Source organism: Heptranchias perlo, chromosome 13 (genome assembly GCF_035084215.1).
Source record: "Heptranchias perlo isolate sHepPer1 chromosome 13, sHepPer1.hap1, whole genome shotgun sequence".
Taxonomy (NCBI): domain Eukaryota; kingdom Metazoa; phylum Chordata; class Chondrichthyes; order Hexanchiformes; family Hexanchidae; genus Heptranchias; species Heptranchias perlo.
The window spans coordinates 18,948,438-18,974,067 of record NC_090337.1 but is presented as its reverse complement, the minus strand read 5'-3'; the positions used below and the strand labels follow the sequence as shown (position 1 = coordinate 18,974,067).

General features: G+C 45.1%; 1 protein-coding gene across 1 annotated transcript in view; it reads left to right on the top strand.

The window, feature by feature from the left end:
- Positions 1 to 25,630, top strand: part of LOC137331357 (collagen alpha-5(IV) chain-like) — a 195,496-nt gene that overhangs the window by 120,094 nt on the left and 49,772 nt on the right. The window contains exons 26-34 of the mRNA XM_067995103.1: positions 4,808 to 4,976; positions 6,650 to 6,742; positions 8,338 to 8,442; positions 10,456 to 10,553; positions 17,326 to 17,476; positions 18,180 to 18,293; positions 19,582 to 19,746; positions 23,918 to 24,007; positions 25,126 to 25,260. Coding sequence (XP_067851204.1) covers positions 4,808 to 4,976; positions 6,650 to 6,742; positions 8,338 to 8,442; positions 10,456 to 10,553; positions 17,326 to 17,476; positions 18,180 to 18,293; positions 19,582 to 19,746; positions 23,918 to 24,007; positions 25,126 to 25,260 — 1,120 coding nt within the window. The remainder of the gene's footprint in view (positions 1 to 4,807; positions 4,977 to 6,649; positions 6,743 to 8,337; positions 8,443 to 10,455; positions 10,554 to 17,325; positions 17,477 to 18,179; positions 18,294 to 19,581; positions 19,747 to 23,917; positions 24,008 to 25,125; positions 25,261 to 25,630) is intronic.

Genomic DNA, 25,630 nt, shown 5'->3' with positions numbered 1-25,630 from the left:
GCGCGAATGTTACTTGCCACTTATGAGCCCAAGCCTGGATGTTGTCCAGGTCTTGCTGCATGCAGGCTCGGACTGCTTCATTATCTGAGGGGTTGCGAATGGAACTGAACACTGTGCAGTCATCAGCGAACATCCCCATTTCTGACCTTATGATGGAGGGAAGGTCATTGATGAAGCAGCTGAAGATGGTTGGGCCTAGGACACTGCCCTGAGGAACTCCTGCAGCAATGCCTTGGGGCTGAGATGTTTGGCCTCCAACAACCACTACCATCTTCCTTTGTGCTAGGTATGACTCCAGCCACTGGAGAGTTTTCCCCCTGATTCCCATTGACTTCAATTTTACTAGGGCTCCTTGGTGCCACACTCGGTCAAATGCTGCCTTGATGTCAAGGGCAGTCACTCTCACCTCACCTCTGGAATTCAGCTCTTTTGTCCATGTTTGGACCAAGGCTGTAATGAGGTCTGGAGCCGAGTGGTCCTGGCGGAACCCAAACTGAGCATCGGTGAGCAGGTTATTGGTGAGTAAGTGCCGCTTGATAGCACTGTCGACGACACCTTCCATCACTTTGCTGATGATTGAGAGTAGACTGATGGGGCGGTAATTGGCCGGATTGGATTTGTCCTGCTTTTTGTGGACAGGACATACCTGGGCAATTTTCCACATTGTCGGGTGGATGCCAGTGTTGTAGCTGTACTGGAGAGCTTTAGTGGCAGGTCCTGTCCCCTTTAACGACTGACCTTTGGGAACTCAGTGGTCGGGGTAATATACTCTTAATTGTAAAATAGCAACTGATGTGTGTTGCACCTTTAAGATTGGAAATACATATCACAGCGCCATCTAAAGGAATAACAGATACTGCTGGCACTTAGAATGAATTTTCAATTAAATGTACGCTGCACGTACCAAATTTAGTTTATAATAAATAGATTGCTTCATTTACGTCACAAGGTAGGTTTACATGAAGAAGGACTTTTGGAGCATTTAATCTAATCTTTCTAGAATACCAATCCTCTCATTGCAGCATCTAGTTTCTTCTTAAATGGGGCTCTTCCTAGCAACCCATTCCAGCTGTTGATCACTTTCTGTATAAACAAATACTTTCACATCTGCCCTGTTTATCCTTCACAGCATCAAACCTGTGCTCTCCTGTTTTGCTGCCTTGGCATATTTGAAAGTATTGTTTTGGATTTATGTCCCATTAGATCAATAAAGCTAAAGCATTCATTTTCAACTGGAAATTCTGTTCATTATGAAAAAAACATGGACTTAGGTATGTTGGGTGTAATGAAACTTTGTCCGGTAGTGCATTGTAGTGCTACTGTAATAAGAGCTTTTAAAATACTGGAGAATGCAGAGTTACTGTTGGTAGTTGGATCGGTGTAATTAGCTAAATTGATATGCTCCTCCTGGCCCCACAATAAGTATTTAAAAACTTACCTGTGAGGTTTTTTTTTATTCGTTCATGGGATGTGGGCGTCGCTGGCAAGGCCAGCATTTATTGCCCATCCCTAATTGCCCTTGAGAAGGTGGTGGTGAGCCACCTTCTTGAACCGCTGCAGTCCGTGTGGTGAAGGTTCTCCCACAGTGCTGTTAGGAAGGGAGTTCCAGGATTTTGACCCAGCGACGATGAAGGAACGGCGATATATTTCCAAGTCGGGATGGTGTGTGACTTGGAGGGGAACGTGCAGGTGGTGTTGTTCCCATGTGCCTGCTGCTCTTGTCCTTCTAGGTGGTAGAGGTCGCGGGTTTGGGAGGTGCTGTCGAAGAAGCCTTGGCGAGTTGCTGCAGTGCATCCTGTGGATGGTACACACTGCAGCCACTGTGCGCCGGTGGTGAAGGGAGCTGCCTCCAGCAGTCTGCTCAACAGCAACACATACACTCCGCCCCTTGCTACTACAAAATTGTACCAGGGCCCAATTGACGCCATCAGACCCCCATCTGCTGCATGGTCTAAAGAGGCACCCGCCTGTTTCTGGCAGGGGCCTGGGCTACCCATTTCGAATGGTGAAAGCTGGAGCAGCAGTGAGAAAGGGGTGATAAGTGCAGCACTGCAATTTTCATCAAATTATCGCCTCATTCTGGCCTGGCTGTGAAAATCTGGTTGGCTGCCGGCCGGGAAACGAAGTAAAAAAAATTTAAATGAGGTCCTGCCGACGGGAAGCCCGTATTTCCGTCCTGCCCCCTGCTCCCTTCCCACCTCCCCGTAAATATGAGGGCCCATGGTTCATAAAATTATTAGAGCTCTGAATAGCTACCCCATTTTCATCACTGAAAATTCAATGAATTAATTCTTTTACTCACTTTCATTCCATATGAAAGACATTGATTAAAAAAGTAACAGGTAACCTCCAAAGGTCTGGGAAAGATTACAGGAAACGATGAGGAGAGTAATTTTAACTTTTATCGCTGGGCAAAAAATGGATGATTGTGAAATGGCAGCCTGTTTTACACCTCAGCTGAATTTCTAAAGAAAGACATCCTAGAATAAATGGCGGCCTAGATTATGTGCTCATGTCTATAGAGTGGGGCTCAAAACCACAACCTTCTGACTCAGAGTCAAGAGTGATACTGAGCCAAGACTGATACCTAACGTGGTGCAGAATGCATGGCTGAACAGGTGGGAAAATCCAGTGTGCTGCGTGTGCCTGACTGGACTGTACAATATGGTGTCTAGCTGACTGGACCATACAACAAAGGAATTTTTTTATTAGTTCTCAGGATGTGGGCAATGCTGGCAAGGCCACTTTCATTATCATCCCTAGTTGCCCTAAGAAGGTGATGGTGAGCCACCTTCTCGAGTACATCTGAGAGACGTGATCGGCCACTTCAGAGGGCATTAAGAGTCAACTGCTAGTGTGGGACTGGAATCATGGGTAGGCCAGACCAGGTAGGGGTGACAGGAGACCTTCCCTGAAAAATATTAGTGAATCAGTTGGGTTTTTACACCACTGTTGCAGGTTTGGGGTCATTAATTTTTTGATGCCAGCCCGCAAATTACCAGGTTTATTGAATTCAATTCAGATCTTGTCTTAGTGGGTTTTAAACCTCTGGGTTGCTGGTCCGGTACCATGACCTTTATATTGCTGTACCTGATATAATATCTAACCAGTTAGACAATACAGTATAGTGCATGCTTGACTGGGCTGAAGAAACCCAACAAGAAACCCTTGAAACAAGGGTGGATATTACAGAAAATGTTAGCAATGTTCTTGTTTCTTTCAGGGTTCTTTGTAATCCAGGATTGGTGAAAATGAATTGGTTTGTTCAGGTTTTAAAACAATAATACTGCAGGAGCGTTCATCCATTATTAATACATTTCTATCTTACAGTCTCTGGCACTCAATTTCTGTGAATCTATTTATTTGCACAATTATTAATATTTCCAGGTACAGATTTGGACAAGTGCAGGGAGCAGGAAATTGTGAAAGTGAATTTTCTTAGGACCCTAACGGTTAAAGAAAAGTATTAGAATAGGACAAAAGTTCTTACTGTCTTTGAAAGAACGAACTTGCACCTGACACAACCTCAGGATATCCCAAAGTGCATCACAGCCAATTAATTAATTTTGGAGTATAGTCATTACTGTTATGTAGGTAAATGGCAAAGACTCAAAAGAAATCTCAATCCATTAGCATTTCCCAAGGCTGAATGGGGAAGAGGGCAAAGGAGCGATGGGCAAAAATGAAGGAAAAGAAAACTTAGTATGAAGGTACGAGGTTGTGGACAAGTGAGGGAGCAGACCAGCACCCAAACACCTTTTTGATGGCTGCTGAAGTGGAGGTGGTGCTGCATGAGGTCCACTTCACATGACCATCCGCATAATGTCTGGAACGCAGCATGCCTGGAAGGAGGTGAAGGCTGGCTTTAAGCCACAGCTGTTTAATACTGTCACTAGTTGTGTCAGCTCTATGATGCATCTTAGCAGAAGTTGTCCTTATAGCAAATAGCACAGCTCTGCATCTGGCTCTCTGCTTACCCAGGCCATGTGAAGACAGTTCCATATGTTCATTGCCAGATAGGTGCAATTGTGCTTTCACAATCGTTGATGGCATCTTGGTGAGTGCAGCAGATCAGCCTACACTGGTTGCCTTTTTTCATGCGCTACTACTAAAAGCATGGCATACCATGCCCTTTAAATTAATTTTCATATAACTACCCAGTCTCTAGCAATCCTGGATGCTTATCCGAGATGAACGTTATTTACATGGAGTGTCCTGCATGCATAAATGTCTGGAAATTGTACGCAGGACTCCCCTGCCCATCTTTGAATGATTAAATGAAGCTTCTGTCCCCAGACCCCCAAAAATATGAACACAGGGTATAAGGCTTCTTCAGCAACACCTCCCAAACCCATGACCTCCACCACAAGAGCAGCAGGTGCATGAGAATACCTCTCCAAGTCACACATCATCCTGACTTGGACATATGTCGCTGTTCCTTCAACATCACTGGGTCAAAATCCTGTAACTCCCTACCTAACAGTATTGTGGGAGCACCTTCACCACGCAGACTGCAGTGGTTGAAGAAGGCCCACCACCACCTTCTCAAGAGCAACTAGGGCTGGGCAATAAATGCCGTCCTAGCCAGCAACACCCACATCCCAAGAATGAATAATAATTAAAAATAGTTGAAAATCAGCCCTATTGACATATAAATAAAGGAACATGTATAAATGTCCGCATTATATCATCACAATATGACTTTTAAACCCTAAAATATCAATACTTTTTCATTTATTACATTATTTAAATGTGATTATCTTTGAGCTGTATTGAGTGCTAATTTTGTTTTAACTTTTATGTACAGGCACCATTTGCACCAAAAGGTAACCAAGGTCCATATGGTACTCCCGGAAACCCTGGTGCCCCAGGACCCATGGGCCCCCCTGGACCACCTGGGGTTGGACCTCCAGGTGCGCAAGGACCCAAAGGCAACCCAGGAGTATTTGGATTTCAGGGAGTTGATGGTGTCCCAGGTTTGTAGGACGGTTTATAGGTGTAGTGAGTTGCTTACTAAGTTTGTGCTTACTAAAAATGCCCATAGCCCCTCACTCCCTGTCGGTGTCACTGACTCACCTGCTGAATATATTCAGCTGAAGTGTAAAGTGGTGGGTGTCACTAGTAAGATTGTAGACCTGAATGCTTTCATTTTAATTTGCCATACTTTACACAATACATGTATTAAATATAACCTTTCAAATCATTTGTGTGACAGGACTAGAAAGTTTAAGTAGCCAAATGACAAATCAAAATAAAAAGGTCAATTTTCCTGACCTTTCCCTGGGTGCAAAGGTCAGGAAAAAGAGAGTAAAGAACCCCATAAGACTGGGTCTCTGCTCCCTTGACACAGCCATAGGATTTACAGGGCTTCTCGGGCAGGTCCAAGCACATTATTTTCTCCCCCCTTTTGCTGGTGCTAGGCTTTGCCAGGAGGCAAACCTGCACTAGGGTACCCCCAGGCCATGTTAATGGCCAGAACAGGAAATATCGGTGCTCCTGCACTTGGACTGGCACTTCAGGTACACTAACTCCTGTGCAGCATAGGGGTCGACTGGCGACAGGAAAATCAGCACTATAATGTTCTGGAGCCTTAACTGCCTTTTGCTTTGTTTAATTTTTGTGTTAATCGAGGTATAGGATCTCTGTGCTGGAAAATGGAACACCTTTTAATTTTGAGCCTACCAAGTGAGTATCAAGTACTCACTTGTAAAAGTCTGTAATGTTATAAATATCACTCTTCCACTGCAGAGGATTGAGTGAACAAACACTGTGTTACTAAGCCATGCAGATAACGATGGTAACAGGTTTGGTCCTTGGTTGTGCTGAATTAGCTGACCGCAATTGAGATAGTATGGGGGTATTACAAATGGCCTCTTGTCCCTGGACTAGGAAGGTGTATAACCAGCTGCTCCTGATTACTATCCAGTGAACTTTGTTGGAAAGTACATGCATGTTGATAATAAGTGAGAACAAGATTGTGCTCTGTTGTGATAACCAACAGTTAATAGCCCTTTGATAATCACTGTCTTGGCTCACACATGAAGAATGCCTGTCTGGCCAAGATACCAAAAAGCTGTCAATGGCCATGGAACTATCTCCCATTGTAAATAACTGCTTTCTGGAGAGGAAAGGAGAAAATTGGAAAAGAAGGGCACTCACTTTCCTGATTCCTTTGCTGAGCTACGGCAACTTTTAACAGTAAACCTAACTATTTACAAGCATCTGTCTCGTTCAGTGATGCTACAGAGATCTGAAAACATTCATGGGCTCAACTATAATTTTTGTGAGGGTGCCAAACTCCTCTATTTTGTCCCTAGTGCTCTGGAGCTATTGAACTATGTGTCACCTGTGGTTAAGAAGGCAGTGGATGAACTGCTTCCAAACCTCCATCAGTGTAGTCCAAGCCAGGCATTAGGAGGCAAGCAAAGAAAGGCCAGTAGAAATGCTTTCTCAGATTTTTACTTAACCCTGTCTTCCCACAGCAGCATAGCTCAGGTGAACAACTGGATGGGTATTTTACCTCTGTGCCTACTGGCAGTTTCATGTTTCGCGATTGAGATGCTATGAATCTTGGATTTGGTATAAGACGTTCTTCTATAGCTCCATCCACAGTATTGCTTAAATCACTTACTGATAGTTTCTGCTCTAGGTGCAAAAGGAGAGAACGGTGATGGCAACTTAATCCCAGGACCACCGGGACCAAGTGGTAAAACTGGAAGTCGTGGATGGCCAGGCTTCCAAGGTAGATATAGATCCTTCTTCGTGGACAAACCCAGTAATAAGTAAATATTACACCAAAAAAGTAGAAAAACCCAAACTAGTTATCATAAGAATTATTGTTCAGAGAAGGCACACAGCCCATTGCTAGCTACCCTTTGCTCCACTGGAGTCATTATTCATCTTAATTTTCTGAAACAACTTGGTGGCATTATTCTTCATTATTTTTCAAAGTTTCTTCAGATTCTCTGCTGCTGTTCTGCAGACAGTGGCCCGGAATTTCTGGTCCTGTCCTGCTGGTTTCCCAAGGCCAGATGAGAACGGAAATGTATGCAGGGACCCATCTGTCGCATTCCTCTCCTTCCCCCAGTTTTCTGGAGAGCAATCCTGGCTGTTTCAAATGCACCTGCCCGTATGTGTGTGTGTTGCATGTAAATCAAAGGATAATGAGGGAAACACAGCCTCCATTGGCCCAACTGAAATCAATTAATTAAATATACACCAGTGATCAATACTAGGACCTTCCTGCCTAAAGGGCCCTGCACCACACCACATAATGCAGTTACCCACTAAATTTAATTTATTGGAATTGTAAGTTTTTCTATTTATTTCTTCCACTCCTTCCTACTCCATTTCCTCTCTTTAGTCTGAAAGGGTAACGGGTTTGTGACTATGGTACACTATAACGGGCCATAAGTAGATGAACGAGACTGAGCACAGGAAAATTTTCTTTCATCGTTTCCTCCTTCTCTCCCTCTTCTCTTGAGTGAACTCTTCCCAAATACTTGACACTTACTCACAAACATGGCTGAGAATAGAAACTCATTGTATGTAGTGCAAACCTTATTCTTTCATCTGTGGCATTGCATGTTGGAATTGCACTGTACACGCCAATGATTTAGATTTGTATTATTTGAGTACTAAACTTATAACTACTCAGTCTAGAAAAACATACTTTCCCACTGAGGGTAGCACTTTCCGTTCTGAGTCTGAAGTTTGTGGGTTCAAATCATAATCCAGGCTGACAAATCTCTGCAATGTTGATAGAGTGCTGTGTTTTCAGAGGTGAGGACAGTTCTTTATTTCTTTCTTTCTTTGGCCAAGTTGTTAATGGAAAACAGTACACTTTCACCTATGTTCATGTAACACTTTGCTACAACTTCTGCATCCAGATCTTATCAGTAGATATTGCCTTTTAGATCCAAAACAGCTCCCCTCGAATAGTTAAATAATAAGGACGACACTCAGCTCTTGAGGCAAGCTTTTTATAAGCAATAGTGGGACAAACTGCATAAAAACACAAGGAACGGGTACGTGCATCCTTTTCTCCTGTATGCAAACCAAATAAAAATGGCACTGCCAGAGGAAGTAAGCGCAAAAATTCAGATCAATCGTGCATCTAATGGGTCTACACTGCGTGGTGGGGAAGGCTGATTAACAAATTTGTCCATCTCAATTGTTTTGAACATCTGCAATGCTGAGTTGTGTACTCAGTAATGCTGTAATGTTTATGCTGAAGTATGAGTTGGAGGCTTTCAATATTCAGCAGCACTGAGGTGCCTCAGTGCTGAAGTGGAATGAAATGGAAAGAAATGAAAAATGTTAATGTTGTGCTTGCAGGTAATCCTGGACCTCCAGGCAGAGGTGGTGCACCAGGTGCTCCAGGAGCAAAAGGAGAGAAAGGACCATCAGAGACAGGTCCTCCAGGTCCTCCAGGTCTTAAAGGTACAAAACACCTCTTCACGTGGTTTATTGTATTCTTCTCAACTCACCTTTGTGTGACCCAAAGGTAGGGCTAATCCAGTAAAAGAGGTTAAAAAGAGTTCAATAGAAGGACATCCTTGTTAGGGTTTGGGTAATACAATAATCCGTTGTCCATTGCAACATTCAACTTCAAATTTTGGAATGCTAAAGGCTAGAATCTAAAAGTATTTATCCTCAACTGCTTTTTCATTCAAAACCCCTAGCAGTATTGGAGCAAGGATCTAATTTTCATTGAGATAGTTTGCTACATTGTCTTAATGATAGTTGTAGCCTAAGTCTAAGCAGATATAATCTTACTCGGTGGTAATAACACAGAGTTAAAAAAAAATAACTGAATGAAAGCTCTGGGAGTCTCCAGCTCCAGAACAAAAATGTGTAACGTCATTCTAGTTTCAAGTTGTAACACTTCCTTGCAGTTCAGATGGCACACAAGAGGAAATGAGTCAGATGTGCACTGCTGACATTGAACAAGAGAGATTCTCATGAAGTTCATTCACTAGTTGCTGTGGATCACTGCAGAATCCATTCTTTTGTGTACAATTGGAAACCATCTTTGTTTGACACAGAATCCACAGACAAATGTTGCTGTTTTGACTGCAACACTCAATGGGGACTGTGTTGCAATGAAGGTGACTTCCAATCACTCTGTATTTTGTTTGAAAAGTACAATTATGCAGAGATCAGATAGTGGATGGATTCACAAGGATCTTCTCTGTGTGATAGCAGACTGTGCCTGTTGTATTTTGGTTTAAACAAAACAACTCTTCTGGGATTTATGTTGGTGACAATTAAAGATTGCTGTTTTTTAAAAAAAACTGTTAAAAGATTTTGACTGCCTTCGCCTGGCATTAATAGGGTGGAAACGGCCTCAAAATGGGGTTGATAGCCTTACCGCCCCTTTAACACCGGGCGATGCAGCCCGCTCCATTTTGAAAGAGGCCTACAATCGGGGGTCCGAAGCGCCGGCCTGTTTCGGCCGATAGACCCCTTTTAATATGGAAATCGTGATCCTATGATGTAAATAGAACCTGGGTTGCCATTTTAGGTCAGAACTAGTTGGAGCATGCGCAGTGTGGGCTCCGACCAGTTCCACAGGCGATGGAACCGTAGAGGCCCACTAAAAGTAATATAGGCCACAGCCGCCCCAGGACCCCCAACCTCCGCGATAGTGAGCCCCTTCCCCCGCAACTTATCTTGCTGGCGACTACCCGGCCCAATTTTGAGGCCTCAATCTGGCGAGCTGCACCGGGACACCTGTTTGGCATCCCGCAGATCGCCTGACAGATTTACATAAAACCAGGCCTCAAAATCGCAGGAGTCTTTTTTGCTGCAGAATGGGCAACCAACCAGCGCCCCCTGTCGGTCGAACGCCCAAATGTTCATGCTGTAGCTACCTCTTTTACATTATATTTTGATAATGATTGTAATTCTATTGATTTGATAAATTGCTATATTTATACATTCCACCAATCTGGCACTTTCCCCTGATTTTGATTCATTACATTAAGGATTAAGATCAGAAATGAGTTCCAACTCCTGTTATTGTACAGGACTGCGTTAAGTAGGGACAGCATGGTGGCTCCAAGGAATATTAGGATGTATATTCACACCCACAATTCCACACATTGAGAGCTCATAGATGACATTGGCAGACACCTAGTTGCAGGTCTGCAGCCCAAGCTCCCAGCTGGGAAGGTGCGTGTTGTAAGGAAGCTTCAAGTGGACAAAAATTTAAAATAACTTGCACAACTCTTCAGTGGATTAGTAGTTTTATATTTTAGTTTTATTCTTAAAACTAAAGGAAAGTAGAAAGCTACATCTAAAAGTGTGATGCATGATTGTCTTTATCAAAGATTGCTATTCCAGAACATTACAAATAATCCAAACTGTTTTTATTATCTTGAAAAAATTTGGATAATTTCCCTCCTCCTGACCCCAGAATAAATTGTTTCCATATACTTTACTGTTTTGTAGGTAACTCAGGGCACCCTGGATCATTGGGTCCTCCAGGGCCTCCAGGAAGATCAGGAGCGCCTGGAACACCAGGACTTCCAGGATGGACAGGTCCTAAGGTTAGTTTACCAGCAAGAATTTCAAATTCTCAATCGTGAGTAGAATCAGTCCATGGCTTTTCTTCTAAAAGTTTTGGTAGCCCTGTAGAATTTTGGAAAGCTCATCGCATCCTTTTGATGTGTATTTCCATGTTTGTACACACTTGTGTGAGGGGATGTCTGAATGGATGATTGAGTTGTGGGAGATGGCAAAGGAGAGCAGGCAATAGCAAACTTTTCTGGGTTCTATAGCCAGCCCGGTCATGTTGACTGGAGAGTATTATAGCATGGTACTATAGTATAATACAGTAATAGACTATTTTAATATACAGCATTATATTTCAATACTGGATTATTACCTCTCTACACTATTAACATTACACTACAATATAATCATATATTACAGCATTATAGTAGTTAGTGTATTTTTAATGACCTATAGTATATGTACTTATCAGTAAGTCATCCAAGTAAGCATCAGTTGCAAAAGTATAATACTGAGACTTGAGGATCTTTTAAACATTTCATGGTCAGGTTTGCCTGACATAAGGCCGTGAGGAGATGGTTTTAGATTGGCCTTTAGTCTACTTTTATTATAGGAAAGGAGCAAGGGAAAAGTCTTTTGCTAATACTTAATTCTACCAGTTAAACTTCTAGGGACCGATTTTCGGACGGCCGAGCGGGTGCGTTGGGGGTGGGTGGGCTCCGAAAATGGCAGAATCCCTGAGCAGGTTCGGAGCCCGGCTCCAACCCGCTCACTTCCGGGTTCCCCAATGACGCGTTTGGGTGCACGCGCAGCTCCTGCATGTGGGACTCCCACCGGCAATTAAAGCCGGCGGGATGACAATTTAAATACTTACTTAGGTAGTTCAGGTACTTGACAGACCTCATTGACGGGAGATTTTGGCAGGGCTGCAATTTTCAAGGATCCTCAGCGTGCTTCCCGTGCTGTGGGAAACACTCCCTGTTGGAGCAGACGTGTTTCAGTCAGCAGCCAGTGGGAGATGCAAAGGATTTTTTGACAGTTGTGGGGAATACCTCATTTATTGCAGCAGGGCACTCTGTCACTTCAGACAAAGTTTTGGCTGCAACACCTTTGTCTTTCCACTCAAAATTATTAATTTATACCCTAAACTGTGCTGTGCAAACACATTTACCTACTTTGTGGACCCCCTCAAACTCACACCGTCAGGATGGGGGGTGCAATAGCTGCATTCATCACTTTATCCGAGGACAAGCAACATCACCAGCTTCGCCAGGCACACCGTCAACCTCCACCACGTGGAGCTCCACAACACAGTGCTGCACTACAGGCACCTGCACAACAGCAGGGAGGGCAACAACAGAGAGAGCGGCATCGCAGGAGGCACTACCCTCACCACAGGGTCTACAGACCGAGGCTCAGCTTCCTGGACCTCTCTGAGGAGCAGTTCATACGGAGGCTCAGATTCAGTCGCCAGGTAGTCGCAGACATCTGCAGCCTCCTTCATGCCAAGATGCTTCCGGCTGGCCTGACCAGCATTTTCTTACATGTCACTGTCAAAGTCACCACTGCCCTCAACTTCTTCGCCGCTGGATCGTTCCAGGGTGCCACCGGGGACATTGCCGGGGTCTCTCAGTCGTCTGCACACAAGTGCATAAGGCAGGTCTGCGACAGCTTGTTTCGCAGGGCCTCGCACTATGTCAACTTCCCCATGGACAACCTCAGCCAGACGGAGAGGTCAGTGGGATTCCACGCTGTGGCTGGCTTCCCATGGGTGCAGGGTGTAATCGATTGCACCCATATAGCAATACGAGCACCTCCACACGAGCCAGGACTGTTCATCAACAGGAAGGACTATCACTCCATCAACACTCAGCTTACCTGTGACCACCAGATACCCTGGCAGCTGCCACGATTCCTTCATCTTCCGGGAGTTCAACATCCCGCCCCTCTTCCACGCACCGAACACCCGCAAGGGCTGGCTCCTCGGGGACAAGGGATACCCCCTGCACACATGGCTCATGACACCTCTCAGGAACCCCACCACCATCCAACAGCGTCGATATAACGACAGCCACATTGCTACCAGGTCTACAATTGAGCAGGCTATAGGGCTGCTCAAGATGCACTTCAGGTGCCTTGATCATTCTGGGGGAGCGCTTCAATATGCACCAGACAGAGTGGGACACATTATAGTCGTGTGTTGTGCCCTGCACAACATGGCACAACAGAGACAGGTGCCGCTTAAGGAGGCCCTATCTACATCTGCCACCCATATTGAGGAGGAAGAGAAGGAGGAGGACGAGGAGGACGAGGAGGACGAGGAGGATGAGGAGGAGGACGAGGATGAGGAGGAGGAGGCAGAGGAGGAGGAGGAGCAACCTATGGGCAGAACAGTGGCTCACATGGCTGCTCGTGAGGCCGGGGAGTCACTGATACGTGAACGGTTCTCCTGACATCAGACAGTGTGAAGAGACCAGTCCTCACCACCTGGACAGGGGAGCGGCCACACCAGGCCCCCTCCCCCATCCCCTGCACAAAATAGTCGTGCAACTACACATACACCCACTGTAGAGTGACCAATGGGTGGCATCAAGTGTTGGTGAAACTCATGAAAGGGACTTACTGCACAAGCCAGTCAAGAATGGCCAAAGACGTGGCAGTAGTGGTGACAATAATATGTAATGTGAGTTGAACAAAAATCAAATATAAATAAAAAACATGACAAACCGTCCAACACCCTTGTGCATCCCCTTTGTGCTCACAAAATCTTTGCCTTACGCTTCCGACTACTCCTACGTAGTGCTTCCCCTGTGGCTGCAGCAGAGGTAGTGGCAGGTTGCTCTTGTTCATGCCCTGACCGATTAGATGCTTTGGGCCGATGCCCTCTGGGTTTCGGTGCCCATGAGGGCTCCTCCAAAGACTACTCCACCTGCACCTGTGCAGGGGCAGACTCGACCACCTGGAGAGGAGTCAGCATTGCGGGTACTGGTTGAGAGGGGGGCAATGGGTGAGACGTTGAAGCGCTTTGAGTGGCGTCCCCACTTCCATGTCCCCTTTCATAAGAACATAAGAACATAAGAAATAGGAGCAGGAGTAGGCCAATCGGCCCCTCGAGCCTGCTCCTATTTCATCAGGATCAGATCAGCCATTCAATAAGATCATGGCTGATCTGATCCTAACCTCAAATCTAAATTCATGTCCAATTTCCTGCCCGCTCCCCGTAACCCCTAATTCCCTTTCCTTCTAGGAAACTGTCTATTTCTGTTTCAAATTTATTTAATGATGTAGCTTCCACAGCTTCCTGGGGCAGCAAATTCCACAGACCCACCACCCTCTGAGTGAAGAAGTTTCTCCTCATCTCAGTTTTGAAAGAGCAGCTCCTTATTCTAAGATTATGCCCCCTAGTTCTAGTTTCACCCATCCTTGGGAACATCCTTACCGCATCCACCCGATCAAGCCCCTTCACAATCTTATATGTTTCAATAAGATTGCCTCTCATTCTTCTGAACTCCAATGAGTAGAGTCCCAATCTACTCAACCTCTCCTCATATGTCCGCCCCCTCATCCCCGGGATTAACCGAGTGAACCTTCTTTGTACTGCCTCGAGAGCAAGTATGTCTTTTCTTAAGTATGGAGACCAAAACTGTATGCAGTATTCCAGGTGCGGTCTCACCAATACCTTATATAACCGCAGCAATACCTCCCTGTTTTTATATTCTATCCCCCGAGCAATAAAAGCCAACATTCCGTTGGCCTTCTTAATCACCTGCTGCACCTGCATACTAACTTTTTGATTTTCTTGCACAAGGACCCCCAGATCCCTTTGTACTGCAGTACTTTCCAGTTTCTCGCCATTAAGATAATAACTTGCTCTCTGAATTTTCCTGCCAAAGTGCATAACCTCACATTTTCCAATATTGTATTGCATCTGCCAAATCTCCGCCCACTCACCCAGCCTGTCTATATCCCCTTGTAGGTTTTTTATGTCCTCCTCGCTCTCTACTTTCCCTCCCATCTTTGTATCATCTGCAAACTTTGATATGTTACACTCGGTCCCCTCCTCCAAATCGTTAATATAGATTGTAAAGAGTTGGGGACCCAGCACCGACCCCTGCGGAACACCACTGGCTACTGGTTGCCAGTCCAAGAATGAACCATTTATCCCAACTCTCTGCTTCCTGTTAGATAACCAATCCTCCACCCATGCCAGAATATTACCCCCAATCCAGTGATTCTTTATCTTGAGCAATAATCTTTTATGTGGCACCTTGTCGAATGCCTTCTGGAAGTCTAAATACACTACGTCCACTGGTTCCCCTTTATCCACCCTGTACGTTATGTCCTCAAAGAACTCAAGCAAATTTGTCAGACATGACTTCCCCTTCGTAAAGCCATGCAGACTTTGTCCTATTAAATTATGTTTATCCAAATGTTCCGCTACTGTCTCCTTAATAATAGACTCCAAAATTTTACCCACCACAGATGTTAGGCTAACTGGTCTATAATTTCCAGCCTTCTGCCTACTACCTTTTTTAAATAAGGGTGTTACATTAGCAGTTTTCCAATCTGCCGGGACCTTTGCCGAGTCCAGAGAATTTTGGAAAATTATTACCAAAGCATCCACAATCCCTGCTGCCACTTCCCTCAAGACCCTAGGATGTAAGCCATCAGGTCCAGGGGATTTATCCGCCTTGAGTCCCACTAATTTACTGAGTACCAATTCCTTAGTGATTTTAATCGTATTTAGCTCCTCCCCCCCTAGAGCCCCCTATTTGTCCAGTGTTGGGATATTCTTAGTGTCCTCTACCGTAAAGACTGAAACAAAATATTTGTTCAGCATTTTTGCCATCTCCATGTTTCCCACCATTAATTTCCCGGTCTCATCCTCTAAAGGACCTACGTTTGCTTTAGCCACCCTTTTTCTTTTTATATTCGCCATCATCCCTCTCCTGGGCCAGGCCCACATCACTCCTACCACTCTGCTGGACGACAGTTTGGAGGACATGTGTGAAGCCTTGTAAGGCCAGTGCTAGTGTATCTGCCTGCCTGTTTAAGGCGGCAGAAAGTTGATCATCCTGAGTCCGAAGGGCCGTTGTCAGGGCCTCAGTGGACTCATTGCTGAGCCGTGCTTGAAGCTCGATGGAGGTTAGCCTTCCCTCCATCACAGACGTTCCCGCACTTACCCACGACACTATCTCAGAGATGCCCTCACGTCCCTGTGACAGTATCTCGGAGATTCCCTCCCGTACCTGTGCCACCATTCCACTCATGCAGGAGTTGGACTCCTCCATCCTCTGCGCGATTGTGGAGAGTGCGCGTGTCACCTGTTCCAGCACCTCGCAAATGTGCTGCTGCCCCTCGATCATTCTCCTTTTCATGGCTGGCCCCCGGGGTCCGACATCTATGTCCAGCTGAGCAGAGCCCGGAGGAGAATGCTCCCACCGAGGCGGACTCTCCACAGCTGCCCCTGCCACCAGTGTCTCACATGTGTGTGGTGACTCACCATGTGCAACCCCAACTCAGTGAGGACGGGGACCCACCGAGGTGTGTGTATCTGCGCTGGTGGATGGCTCGCTCAGATGTGATGGTGCCCCCTCAGAGGCCGGCATATCCTCTGAGGAATCGCCCTCTGCTGTCACGGCAGTCGCTGAAGGCCCTGTAAGAGAACAGAAGGCAATATTAAGCATGATGACAGATGTTGAGGTGCTGAAGATGGCAAGGCATGTTAACATCATTTGCTATTGTGAGTGCTATTGTGAATGTTAAAGTTCTGTCACCAGCCATTTGTCGGGCGGCAGTCTCGGCATCCCCGACGGACAGGCACTCGAGGGTGCGGCTCTATTCAAGAGCCTCCTGCTCCGCGTCCATGAGAACGACCTGATGTTGTGGCCCCACTCCGGTCTTCGCCCTCTCCCGTGCATTCTGGGCTCTCTTCTCCTATAAGGGGAGAAAGTAGAGAGGCGTTAGTGAGTGATGGTGGCGTGGCCAACCGCTGAATACATTGGTTTGGGTGAGGCTGACCGTGAAAGAGATGCATCAGAGGGTGAGTATGAGACAGAGCCATGACAGTGTATGAGGATTGGGTTGAGTGGTAGTGGTGGGATGAGTACTGGGGAGGTGAGTAAGTGCAGGTAAGTTGAGGATGAGCTTTGAGTGGGTGTGAGGAGTGATGTGATAGAGTAGTGTTGGCAGTGCCGAAGGAGTTGTGGGGTGGGGGCGGTGATGTGGAAAACGGAGTGTAGGAGAATGAGTAAGTGAATTCACTTTGGCTGACCTAGTTAGGTCATTGAAGCTCTTCCTGCACTGGATCCAGGTGTGGGAGACGTTGCTGCTGCTGCTGACCTCCTCTGCCACCTCGAGCTACGCCTTCTTGGTGGCAGAGGCAGACCACTTACTCCCGTCCGCCGGGTAGAAGATCTCCCTCCTCCTCCTCACCCCATCCAGTAAGATCTGGAGTGAGGCATCATTAAACCTGGGGGCAGCCTTTCCCCTGGGCTGCTCCATGGTGCAGTGTGGTTCTTTGCTGCAGGATCAGTCATTGGAGGACTGCCCCTTTAAATAGGGCTCCTCCAGCTGACAGCCTGTGATGCGGGTGCGCAGTCCGCCTGCTGCTCAGGTTTCCGACGGGAAACCCAGAAGCCACGTTAAGTGGCTTCAATTTACCCGCGATCGTGTGGGGAACGGACGGATTTTACTGGGCGGGTTACTCACGTGCCCAGTCGCGCCCCCCCCCGCCCCGCTGCCAATCCACCTCCCTGGTAATATCGGGGCCCTAATTTATGTAAATATCCTCTATCTTGTTTTCAGGGTACCAGAAGTTATGGACAGCCAGGCAATCGTGGCCCACCAGGTCCTCCAGGAAATATTGGACTACTAGGAGAGACGGGTGATTCAGGTCCCTCTGGTCCTCCTGGAGATGAAGGGCTTCCTGGTCGTGGTGGTTCTCAAGGTCCACGAGGTATTGAAATCTGCTTCTGTTTTTGAATATCAAAAATAGCCACACAAGTCAATTTATCCCGGACATTATCCTCAATTAAAGTTGTTATAAACAGGTTGGGGAAGGGGATAAGATGCCTACAGATCATCTGATATATTTTACTTGTGGGTAAATAGTAAATGTTCCTACCTGTTGGTTAACATTACAGACTGATCTAGCAGATGTACCTGTTGTAAATAAAGAACCGTATTGTTTTTGAGTTATATTGTAAGAAAGAATTACTTTTCGTATGTTTGCAGCTTTGCATGGGATGTTGGATTGTATCACTTTTTAATGGTCTCTAAAGGAACCTCCAGCAAATTGTTCCCTACCTGTTATGGACATCGTAATTGTGTGTGGGATGGGTGTGGAGGCTTTCAATTCTCCTTGGGATTGTATGCATCTAGATCTACTCTATTGTATTCGGGTAGTGAGGAGGGCAGGGGTGGGCATTTCAAACAAGGGAGGAATAAATATTTAAAAATTGTTAAACCTGCAAAGAGGCATGAAATTTTAAAATTCCATTAAGTGCTTCCTTCCTTTTTAACACCATTGCACAATTATGCCAGGATAAGAAATGTGTGTGCGGTATACTTTTGTGGTTTGTAAAATGACCATTTGGCATGCATTCTTCTGTACATAACAGTATTTGTTTGAAAGAGCTCTAGTAACTTCCACTTTGCAGGTGAACTTGGAAGTAATGGTAATCCAGGGCCAACAGGTCCACATGGACCACCAGGAAGAGGGATACCTGGTCCTGCAGGTGTTGAAGGCCCACGTGGAACACCAGGCCTACAAGGTATTGAGATTACATTACTTCTTTCTACGATTTTTTATTTTTGAGAGAGAAAATGTTATTTTGTGACATTCATACTTTATAATTTATAATATTAGTAGATAATAAACCAATGGTACATAAATTGTATATAATTTATGTATTAACATTATTATTCCATTGTAATTGGATGTTGATCATCTTTACCTTACTTTATCCACATTAAATCCATTCTGCTATTCCTCAACTCACCCATTAAATTTACCCGAATCCCATTAAACGCGATCAATCTCCTTACACTTGTCATTAGGCTGCATAGCTGGAGAAGTCATCAGTAAGTTATATGACTAGTGGTAAACTCCTCCAAGTTGGTAATGAGGAACATAAACAATAGGAACTAAAACAAAACTATTCAGTGCTTCATTTGTCACTGCCCCTCGCATAGCAGTTATAAGGGTAATGTTCTGACATCACACTCCCAGCAAAGAGCCTCGCCTGCCAAGAGCACCTATTGGAAGTTCGGGCACACTGCCAACAATTTTCTGACCGTTGTTTTAAATGGCTGGAAAATTGTAAACAGTGTGTGCCCAAATTTATGATGAGCGCTCTCAACAAGCAAGGCTCCCCACCAGGTGTGCAAAGTCAGAAAATTACTTCTTCCATCTATTTATCGTCAATTTCTGCTTTCTATTGCTATGCCAAATTTTAGTCCAACAAACAAATTTGCTATTAATTGCATCATATATGTAATATTCTTTAAAAGCCTTGGGTGTGCAATTTTATTACATTCTTTAGGGAATTCAAAGTGACCAAATTGTTCTCCCAGCCTCATTTACATCAGCTGCATCTGATGCTCCAAATCACTCTGTGGATTGTGAAAAATAAAAAAATAAATATCGAAGATAATGACTCCCATTGGATATATTCGTCCAATGAATGGATGTGACTGAATACGTGATACTCAACCAATGGTATATGTTATGGGAGAAGTGAAATTAGACAATAATTTCTGTTGCTGTCAAACCATGAGTTTTACGCAAGTTAAAATGTCACTTCTGTCTTTTATCTAATTACATATTCTTTTATTTTACAGCACCTTGGTTGTATATAAATTCTTTTAAAAGGGAATTGGATAGTTGCTTGAAAGAAAGGGAATATTAAAAGGTATGGGAAGTGAGCAGGAGAGTGGAATTAGACTAAATGGCTCATATCTAGGAAAATACAGGTGCAAACTTGATGGACCAAATGGCCTGTTTGTATGCTGTAACATTCCTTGATTCTATGATTTTGCTTAGGAAATTTATCTTTACAGGAATACCAAGTAGAGGACCTACAGGAGATCCAGGAATTCCAGGACTGGACATTCCAGGCCTCCCTGGTGTTCCTGGGTCAATTGGAAATCCAGGCTGTGCTGGCCCTACAGGACAAATAGGCCCTCCTGGGCACCCAGGCCGGCCAGGAATACCGGGCAGATCAGGTAAACTGTTTTTTTATTCATTCATGGGATGTGAGCGTCGCTGGCAAGACCAGCATTTATTGCCCATCCCTAATTGCCCTTGAGAAGGTGTTGGTGAGTTGCCTTCTTGAACCGCTGCAGTCCGTGTGGTGAAGGGTCTCCCACAGTGCTGTTAGGAAGGGAGTACCAAGATTTTGACCCAGCGATGATGAAGGAATGGCGATATATTTCCAAGTCAGGATGGTGTGTAACTTGGAGGGGAACATGCAGGTGGTGTTGTTCCCATGCGTCTGCCTTTGTCCTTCTAGATAGTGGAGGTTGCGGATTTGGGAGGTGCTGTCGAAGAAGCCTTAGCGAGATGCTGCACTGCATCCTGTAGATGGTACACACTGCAGCCACAGTGCGCCGCTGGTGGAGGGAGTGAATCTTTAAGGTAGTGGGTGGGGTGCCAATCAAGTGGGCTGCTTTGTCCTGGATGGTGTCGAGCTTCTTGAGTGTTGTTGGAGCTGCACTCATCCAGGCAAGTGGAGAGTATTCCATCACATTCCTGACTTGTGCCTTGTAGATGGTGGAAAGGCTTTGGGGAGTCAGGAGGTGAGTCACTCACTACAGAATACCCAGCCTCTGACCTGCTCTTGTAGCCACAGTATTTATGTGGCTGGCCCAGTAAAGTTTCTGGTCAATGGTGACACCAGGATGTTGATGGTGGGGGATTCGGTGATGGTAATGCCATTGAATGTCAAGAGGGAGTGGTTAGACTCTCTCTTGTTGGAGATTGTCATTGCCTGGCACTTGTTTGGCGCGAAAGTTACTTGCCACTTATCAGCCCAAGCCTAGATGTTGTCCAGGTCTTGCTGTATGCGGGCACGGACTGCTTCATTATCCGAGGGGTTGCGAATGGAACTGAACACTGTGCAATCATCAGCAAACATCCCCACTTCTGACCTTATGATGGAGGGAAAGTCATTGATGAAGCAGCTGAAGATGGTTGGGCCTAGGACACGGCCCTGAGGAACTCCTGCAGCAATGTCCTGGGGCTGAGATGATTGGCCTCCAACAGCCACGAACATCTTCCTTTGTACTAGGTATGACTCCAGCCACTGGAGAGTTTTCCCCCTGATTCCCATTGACTTCAATTTTACTAGGGCTCCTTCACGCCACACTCGGTCAAATGCTGCCCTGATGTCAAGGGCAGTTACTTTCACCTCACCTCTGGAATTCAGCTCTTTTGTCCATGTTTGGACCAAGGCTATAATGAGTCTGGAGCCGACTAGTCCTGGCGGAACCCAAACTGAGCATCAGTGAGCAGGTTATTGGTGAGTAAGTGCCGCTTGATAGCACTGTCGACGACACCTTCCATCACTTTGCTGATGTTTGAGGGTAGACTGATAGGGCGGTAATTGGCCGGATTGAATTTGCCCTGCTTTTTGTGGACAGGACATACCTGGGCAATTATCCACATTGTCGGGTAGATGCCAGTGTTGTAGCTGTACTGGAACAGCTTGGCTAGAGGCGCAGCTAGTTCTGGAGCACAAGTCTTCTGCACCACAGCCGGGATGTTGTCGGGGCCCATAGCCTTTGCTGTATCCAGTGCACTCAGCCGTTTCTTGATATCACATGGAGTGAATACAATTGGCTGAAGACTGGCTTCTATGATGGTGGGGATCTCGGGAGGAGGCCGAAATGGATCATCCACTTGGCACTTCTGCCTGCAGATGGTTGCAAAAGCTTCAGCCTTGTCTTTTGCACTCACGTGCTGGACTCCGCCATCATTGAGGATGGGGATGTTTGCAGAGCCTCCTCCTCCCGTTAGTTGTTTAATTGTCCACCACCAAACATGATTGGATGTGGCAGGACTGCAGAGCTTTGATCTGATCCATTGGTTGTGGAATCACTTAGCTATGTCTATAGCATGCTGCTTCTGCTGTTTAGCACGCATGTAGTCCTATGTTGTGGCTTCACCAGGTTGGCAACTCATTTTTAGGTACACCTGGTGCTGCTCCTGGCATGCTCTTCTACACTCCTCATTGAACCAGGGTTGATCCCCTGGCTTGTTGGTAATGGTAGAGTGAGGAATATGCCAGGCCATGAGGTTACAGATTGTGCTGGAATACAATTCTGCTACTTCTGATGGCCCACAGCACCTCATGGATGCCCAATTTTGAGCTGCTAGATCTGTTCTGAATCTATCCCATTTAGCACGATGGTGGTGCCACACAACACTATGGACGGTGTCCTCAGTATGAAGATGGGCTTCTTCTCCACAAGAACTGTGCGGTGGTCATGGACAGATGCATCTACGATATGTAGATTGGTGAGGACGAGGTCAAGTAGGTTTCTCCCTCGTTGGTTCTCTCACTACCTGCCGCAGGCCCAGTCTGACAGTTATGTCCTTCAGGACTCAGCCAACGCGGTCAGTAGTGGTGCTATCGAGCCACTCCTGGTGGTGGACATTGAAGTCCCCCACACAGAGTACATTCTGTATCCTTGCTACCCTCAGTGCTTCCTCCAAGTGATGCTCAACATGGAGGAGGACTGATTCATCAGCTGAGGGAGGGCGGTAGGTGGTAATCAGCAGGAGGTTTCCTTGCGCATGTTTGACCTGATGCTATGAGACTTCATGGGGTCTGGAGTCAATGTTGAGGACTCCCAGGGCCACTCCCTCCTGACTGTATACCACTGTACCGCCACCTCTGGTGGGTCTGTCCTGCCGGTGGGACAGGACGTACCCAGGGATGATGATGGAGGTGTCTGGGAAGTTGGCTGAAAGGTTTGATTGTGTGAGTATGGCTATGTCAGGCTGTTGCTCGACCAGTCTGTGGGACAGTTCTCCCAATTTTGGCACAAGTCCCCAGATGTTAGTGAGGAGGACTTTGCAGGGCCGACTGGGCTTGGTTTGTTTTTGCCTTTGTCGTGTCTGGTTCCTAGTGGTCCGATGCCGAGTGGTCCATCCGGTTTTATCTTATTATGACTTTTTGTAATGGGATTGTACAGCTGAGTGGCTTGCTCAGCTAATTCAGACGGCAGTTAAGAATCAACCATATTACTGTGGATCTGGAGTCACATATAGGCCAGACCCACTGGTTTCCTTCCCTAAAGGACATTAGTGACACAGTTGGGTTTTTAACGACAATCCGGTAGTTTCATGGTCACCATTACTGATAGTAGCTTTTTATTCCAGACCTTATTTAATTAACTGAATTTAAATTCCCCGGCTGCCGTGGTGGGATTTGAACTTATGTCTACGGATTATTAGTCCAGGCCTCTGGATTACTAGTCCAGTAACATAACCACTATACTACCATACCCGTATTCCTATATTGTAGTCTTACAGTGAAAAATGACAAAATATAGAAATATATAAAGTGGTGTCGCTCAAACTCATTATAAAAAGCTGTTGTAACAATGCGATATTGGAATGAGAAAAGGTCATTCATCCCATCTCATTGACTCGGTTGTTCAGGCCTATGTACAGAACACGCTCAGACCATTTTCACATTCCTCCCAATCAAAGGAACATAGAAAATGTAGGGAACATAGGGAACATAGGTACAGGAGTAGGCCATTTAGCCCCTTGAGCCTGTTCCACCACTCGGTGAGATCATGGCTGATCTGTGACCTAACTCCATATACCGCCTTAGCCCCATATCCCTTAATACCTATGATTAACAAAAATCTATCAATCTCAGATTTAAAGTTAACAATTGAGCTAGCATCAACTGCCGTTTGCGGAAGAGAGTTCCAAACTTGTACCACCCTTTGTGTGTAGTAGTGTTTCCAGGCATTATACCCCAGTCCTTGTTAAAACAGGAACCTACTCCTTAGTCTTTGGTTCCTTCAGTCAAGTTTGCATTTACTGCATTTAAGTCATTGGAACCGAAAATCGGGCCGATCTGCTATCAACCAAATGGCGTATAACGGGCGCCCGATCCAATATCGCCTGTTTTGCGCCAAGGCCCAAAACGAATATTCACCCCATTGGGCCTAATGATCTTTCTCTCTTCTAAAGAAAAAGTCTTATTTATTTGTCAGGAGTTCGCAGTGGAACATTAATGAAGTAAAGTTTATGGAGAATCCTTCTGGACCATTGAGATATTTAACTCAGAAAATCTTAAATACTAGTTTTTATTCTTTGTCAAATCAATATTTCCAGGCCATGTCTGATAATATTTTTTCTTCAATCTGCAAACAGGTCCAAAAGGTGAACCCGGTGTTATGGGGGAACCAGGGACTGCGGGGTTAACGGGCATACAAGGACCTCAAGGCTGCAAAGGAGACAAAGGTAAAGGACAGGAAAGAACACAGGTGCAGTAACAGAAAAGAAACATGTGCAGTAATGTAGCACCTTATCACATGATCAAAATGTCTCAAAGCATTTCACACGATGAATTACTTTGTAAATGCAGTTAACTATTGTTAGCTAGGCAAACTGTAATTAGAATCATAAAGTCTGATTCACTTGTTGGAGCTTATATCTCAAATAAATGCTCCCATTTGTCTCAAGATGTTCAAATCCAATGCTTTAAGAAATACGCGTGTGACATTTTGATTTTTGTCAATCTTATTTGTTGAGCATATAAAAAGTTCACCAACCTCTAAACATTATAAATATAATGCTAGATGGTTGTCAATGAATAGATCATAGTCCAATCTGTTATGATGAACACAATTACCCAGAACTCTTGCACATGAACTGGCAACGTATTTAGAAAGCATCAGAAGCAGAGACCCAGATGCAGGTTATCTGCTCTCCCTCTCATCCTAGGGTATGGTACGAAGGGAATTAAGGGAGACGATGGCAATGCTGTTGCCAGCTGAAACCAGCTACTAGGATGTGTGTGAGAGCAACTAGGTTGCCTCTCCCTCCGAGTTTCTCTCACTTTCTGTAGGCAAGCACCTGTCCTGTACTCAGCTAATCCCCACATTGGCATGACTGAGATAGCAAACTCACTGTGTGCAAATTGCCGGTATTCTGTTAAACCACTAACATGTCACAGCACATACTCTTAACTGTGGGCTTAGTCACTGAGCATATAAACTGAGAGAATGGGGATTAGCATCCTTTTTGTTCATGGTTTCTGATTCAGAGCTGCAGTTCATTTTCTAATCAATAATGGTTGAATTTTAATTTAAAATAAAATTGCTGGACTATAACTTGGTGTTGTAAAATTGTTTACAATTGTCAACCCCAGTCCATCACCGGCATCTCCACATCATGAGTATACAGAGGCAGGGATGAGTACAGTTGTTTTAGGTGTAACACTTGTCACACAATCTTCAAAATGTACAAGTTTTAAGTCTCAAAACTTTGTATCTGAAAAAACCACTCCAGGGAAATATTGCTGCTAAAAATAAATAGTGTACCTTTGTTTCTCCTTTTTTCTTGTTGTTTTGATGCAGGTTCTGATGGTCAGAAAGGACTGAAGGGTAAACAAGGCGTAATTGGAATAATAGGTCTAAAAGGCGAAAAGGGAATGAGAACAGTTCCATGTAATATGACAATAAAAGGTGAAATAGGGGACCTTGGGCTACCAGGTAAGTTGCTAACTTTTTAAAACCTACTGAAATTTTGCAATAAATAAAAAATGAAGTTGTTGTATATTGTTCATTATAAATCAAATTGCCTAAAACCTGATGTTAGACATGTCCTTTAGTGACAAGCTCCTCCTTTTGGCAACTAAGTACATGAAACCATCATTAAATTTAAGGGAAATCAAGAATCAACAAAGATCATTCCTGGTTTGGTGCTCAAATCCAAGTCCTCCAACGTGCTTAGGGATGTCTAGGTTCCTTTCTAAATAAAAGCTCCTATACAGTTGTGTAGAAGGTTTAAATAGTCTAGAAGAAGATTAGGTTTTTTTCATGTTATTTTATTATTTCCATGAGAACAGAAGAGTTCAAATCT